This window comes from Charadrius vociferus, unplaced genomic scaffold, assembly GCF_000708025.1.
Source record: "Charadrius vociferus isolate BGI_N301 unplaced genomic scaffold, ASM70802v2 scaffold496, whole genome shotgun sequence".
NCBI classification, from domain to species: Eukaryota; Metazoa; Chordata; class Aves; order Charadriiformes; family Charadriidae; genus Charadrius; species Charadrius vociferus.
Window position 1 is genome coordinate 690,765 of NW_009648648.1, and position 5,450 is coordinate 696,214.

Genomic DNA, 5,450 nt, shown 5'->3' on the forward strand with positions numbered 1-5,450 from the left:
CCCTGGCCCAATCACACGCGCCCGCGGGAAGCCTCGAAGCCGCGCCTCTCCGGCGCGAGCCACCAATGGCGAGCGAAGCATGCCAGGTCAATACCCAATCACCGCTCCACAAGGTGTTGCCACTTCCGCTCAGTAACCATGGAGACGGCACGCCGTGGGGGTGGGGAAGATGGCGCTGTCGTTCTGCTCTGCTGGGCGCGGGCGGGCAGGGTCCTGTCGAACGCGGGGCGGGCAGCTGATAAAGCCTCACGGCATGGGGCGCGGCCCGCAGTCACCCTTGAACACGCGGAGGGGAGTGTATTGCTTTAAGTGTATTGCTTTGCCGCTCCTCTCTGCCCGACGGATGGCTCAACCGTGGGCGGGTGTGTGCGAGCGCGGGCCTTTCGTGTTCGTTCCTCAGTTAAACGTTTACCCGATTTAATACCAAGCTGCGAACACGTTAAGCCATGCAGGCTGAGAGGAGGCAGCAGCTATACCTGCTGATAGCAAAGCTCACGGCCTGAGGTGTGGTAGCTTACAGTGGGGTGTATGGAAAAGTAAGTCTTGGGAGCAGTGGAGTTGCAGCTGGCGCTCAGTCACAATTGCCAGCTGGAACTGCTGCAGGGTGGTGGGGAAGAGAGCGGGTGGGAGAGCTGGTTCTCCCAGGAAAGCAGGAGACACGGGTCATGTGTGTACTGCTAATACCACCTGGGATCTTCTAGGACAGCGACTGCTTCCTTTCACTTTTATCTGCATTTTGGTTTGGTTTTTTGTTTTTTTGTTTTTTTTCTAAGCCCTCATCCCTAAAATACTTGAGTGGTTCTAGCAGTTTCTCCTGCTGGATAGCACACACGAAACTTGAATTGTTCAGTGAAAATTAGGCAGTAGTGAAATAGTGTTAAAGAGAAAATAGATTACCTAAACCTGCAGACAGCCTAAGAAATCTACTGTTCTTGTTTCAGATTAGCAGCTTTCTGAGAAGAGTGTCATGATAATTTGTATCTTATGTTCTTTTTGTCCTGTGCCCGTAAAGTATTTACCTTGCTCCCTGCATAAGGTTCCTATGCTCTTGCCTTAGAGAATTGCCAGTCTCTCCACTGGGTGTGGTGCTCCCGCTCTTGTAGTGCCCGAGCACGATCCCAAGGCAGTATCGCCACTGGTGTAGAAATCACATTTCTGACAATAACTGATTTCTTCTGTTGCTCTGTTAAAGCCTGCAGGAGTTATCATTGAAAAGGTTGTTCAACAAAGCCAGGCGAAAGAAATGGTTAAGAGAAAAAGCTTTTTAAGCCCAAAGAGAGAGAAGTGAATGCAAAAGGTGTGGAAGTTTCACACCTATAGAAACAAGGACTTTCATTTGTGGGACAGGAATGAACTTGCAGGTTAAATACTTGAGTTCTGATACGTGTAGGTGTGACTGTGAAAGGGGCAGGGAAGAGGCAAAGTTCCATGGCTTCGGGAGTGCTGTATATTCGTTTTATATTTTATATATATATATAAACCCTGACTGCAAGAAACACCTGAAACAAGAAGACTTTGAATTTTTTGACTACTTGTGAAATCAGAAGAGGTAAAAAAACCCCAATATTCTAATAGCTTTATGGCATTGTAAGTGTACAGGGCAGGTGGGGTGTGTGTGTATGATATGTGTGTATTGAGGTAAGACACAGTGGTTTTCGTCTACTTCCTGAGACAATTTTGGATGTTTAGAATGTGATATCCTTCTTCCTCTGGGGATATTTCTCAACATCTGAAGTATAGAGTTAGCATTTAAGTCATAGGGGTTTCATTGGTAGGAGGCGAAGAATTAATTCTCTTTTCTGCTACAGAAAATGCCTCCTGGCGATTCAGTGGGGAAATGCTGGAAAGCTAGTATCATTCTGGCTAGTATGGGATTTTAGCACTATGTGATTAACATGGGTTTTTTAGAACTTCACACATTCGGTTTTCTTGTTTGCTTGTCGGTAAAACTTGAAATCCTCATGCATTTCCAGTCCTCATAAGTGTGTGTGTGCTTTTAATGTGTTGTTGTTAAGTTTCCTTGAAAAGGAATTAATCAGAATAATTTTTACTAAGAAATAAATAAATAAATTTTGTTTGACAGGGTTAGAAGAATATTACACTAGACATGGCTGCTCTCAGAGTGGGTCACAGAGGAAAGTTCACTGGACAGAGATCGATCCCGATGCCTGTATGCTAGAGGCATGCTCCAATCAGAGTTCAGGTCAAATGTAAAGTTCAAAGATGATGCGGGATGTAGTAATACATGTTGTTTGGTCACTGACTAATAGGGAAAAAAAAAGGAAGCATGTGCCTTTTGATGTTTGTTTCATACAGTGGCCAAAGCAAGTGCAGTGTTGCCCCTACCACTGTCTGAGCTGTTCAGTGCTTGACTTTGCTGTTATGTCTTGGAAGAGGCATTTTAGTGCCTTTCTCTTGCTCTCAGAAACCCTGGCTGAGCTTCTGCTGCTCAACTGAGGCTGTGGTGGTTCTGAGAGAAATAAGTCTTCTGCAAACTAGAGCATCAGTAACTGACATGACTACAGTGTTCTTAATTATAGTTGTACACTGTTTGTGTAAATTTCTTACTGATATTTCACTACAAAGCCTTAGGCTGTGATTTCTTGGTCGTGCCACTTAGGAAAAGAATGTTTCTTCAGTCCTTTGCAGTGTCACTCTAACTGTCAACATACATATACTTTATGCTTTTAACACCCAAGACCTACTGAAAAGACGACTGGCCAGAGCCTGCACTCATCAGGTTTTTCTAGAGAACAACAGACATTTTTCTCAACACACTACAATGCGATGATCCAAAGCTAAGATTTGTGCTGAAAAGGAAAATTTTCAGCTAACTAGTCATAGTTCTGTATTTTGGCGTGGCGTTGTTGCGGATGGAAGTATTTGACATGGTTATGATTTAGTAGTGATTCAAACTTTATTAGTGATATGATGTAAATCAAGAGGTTGAATTTTAGAAGCGCTTAATCATTAACTGATCTAAAGGCTTACAAAGTGATTTAAGAAAATAACTAAACAGCGACCTAATTACAGATTTGAAGATGGCAAGATTCACACTCACCTACTGTAAGGTATCCCAAATCAATACCTACACATATAAGCAAAAGCACAGATCTCAAATTAATGGGTATATATATATAAGCAAAGCATATAAGTAGGCACACACATACAGGTCTCTGATTGCTAGGATCAGGAATTTCTTAACAGTGGGAGACTCTGAAGAGCCAACAGGTACTGCTTTAAAGTCCTACACATGCACAGATGGACAGAAGAACACCCACATCCATAAAGCTAATATGTATATCACAAACATAGGTGCAGAGGAGGATGGAAGAGAGGCTAGCCTGTAGTCAAAATTTCCCTCTCTCAAATTTAGGGTAAATACTCACAATGCATCGGTGTTCCTCAATGGGTGGTAGTTGAGGCTTGAGAAGGATTCTGTTGCCCTGACCTCGAGGTGTCAGCCTGAGCGGCGTCTCAACTCAGGGGTGATACTGGCCACAGCCCGCTGCGATCCAGAAGAGCTCAAAGAGTCTTTGCTAGAATCGCTGCTTACAGGATCTGAGGTAATTGACTTTTGTCGGGTACTTTTGTACTCCAGCCCAGCTCGGAAAATGGACTATTCTGGTACTGTCCACTGGTTGCGCAAGCCCAGGACTTGCCAGAACTTGGAGTCCTGGTACTTCCTTCTCTGTGGCCATGATGCATATGTTGTCAGGAGTGATTGATTGTAGTTATTATTTTTCAAATGGTAGGAGCTGTGGGAACCAGGTACACTAAGGGGTTGCTGTAGTGTTCTAGTGCGTTGCTCTCCACCTTTTCTTTCTTTCAAGTTAGACCATTATGTATTGTTCTGGTCCACTGTATTATTATGTGGCTCAGGTGGGGAGGAAATCGTGCCAAGTACCGAGGGCCAGGGGGGAGGTTGCACCACGTTATGGAGTACAGCTAGAAGAGGTGAGGCAGCCTGCGCTATCCAGGCTTCACTCCTTGATACAGCCCCAAAAGGCATCGCAGAGGTACAGTTGGAACCATGCTATTCTCAGTGCATTGATTGCTGGATGGGTGGAGGCCAATAGTATGAGCTTCAATAAGGCCAAGTGCCAGATCCTGCACTTGGGCCACAACAACCCCATGCAGCGCTACAGGCTTGGGGAGGAGTAGCTGAAAAGCTGTCCGGCAGCAAAGGACCTGGGGGTGTTGACTGACAGCCAGCTGAGCAGGAGCCAGCAGTGTGCCCAGGTGGCCAAGAAGGCCAACGGCATTCTGGGCTGCATCGGGAATGGTGTAGCCAACAGGGCTAGAGAAGTGACTGTCCCACTGTACTTGGCACTGGTGGGGCTGCACCTTGAGTAGTGTTCGGTTTTGGGCGCTGCAGTATGACAAGGACATTGAGGTGGTGCTGGAGAGGGTCCAGAGAAGGGCAACGAAGCTGGTGAAGGGTCTTGAGAACAAGTCTTATGAGGAGCGGCTGAGGGACTTGGGGTCATTTAGTCTGGAGAAAGGGAGGCTGAGGGAAGACCTTATCGCTTTCTACAACTACCTGAAAGGAGGTTGTCGCGAGGTGGGGGTTGTTCTCTTCTCACAAGTTACAACTGATAGGACAAGAGGAAATGCAATTGAGTTGCACCAGGGGAGGTTTAGGTTAGACATAAGGAAAAACTTCTGCACTGAAAGGGTTATCAAAGACTGGGACAGGCTGGCCAGGGGAGGCATTGAATCGCCATCCTTGGATGTATTTAAAAGCTGTCTAGATATGGTGCTCAGGTATGTGGTTTAGAAGTGGGCCCGGTAGTTAGATAACTGTTGGACTTGATGATTTTAAAGGTCTTTTCCAGCCATAACGATTCTGTGATCACTAGCAGACTGCACAGGCTGTCTGTTAAACATAGCAAATCACTCACTAAGGAGGATTTAGCGTTGATTGCAGTTTCTGAAATCCAAACATCAAGCACAATACATTGTATTAATCAAGTTGGAAGTGATGGGCAAATGAGCAAAAAATCCAGTAAAACATGATGTACACCACTTCCCCAGGCAAGGAGGAAAAGAAGGCAGATACTGGAAATTGCTGCTAACATGGAACAAAAATATATATCATAAGTGTTTGTTTGACTCTTGCATCATCTCTGTCTCAGATTTAATATTTTGATGCCCCTCTGCTGTTTTAGGGTTTTTTTTGTTTGGTTGGTTTGGATTGGTCTTTTGGTTTGGTTTATTTTGGGGTTTTTTTTTTTTCTTTTTTTTTTTTTCCCCCCCAAATAGAAAAGTGAGAATATGTAAAATAATCACACCAGCTTTACAAAATAAGTAACATGCCAAAATCCCTGGGAAGTAGGATTTGCATTCACCGCATATAAATCATGCACACTCTCAGCGGTACTCGTTGCTGGAGCAGCTGGAACAGCGACGGTGCTCGCTGTCGGGGCAGGAGTAAGTTTTGCCGAGAG

The 5,450-nt window shown here is 45.1% G+C and overlaps 1 protein-coding gene across 1 annotated transcript in view; it reads left to right on the forward strand.

Annotated features, from left to right (window-relative positions):
• Positions 1-169: 169 nt before the first annotated feature.
• The window catches only part of HHLA2 (HERV-H LTR-associating 2), a 14,876-nt gene continuing 9,595 nt past the window's right edge, over positions 170-5,450 (forward strand). The window contains exon 1 of the mRNA XM_009886439.1: positions 170-362. Coding sequence (XP_009884741.1) covers positions 170-362 — 193 coding nt within the window. The remainder of the gene's footprint in view (positions 363-5,450) is intronic.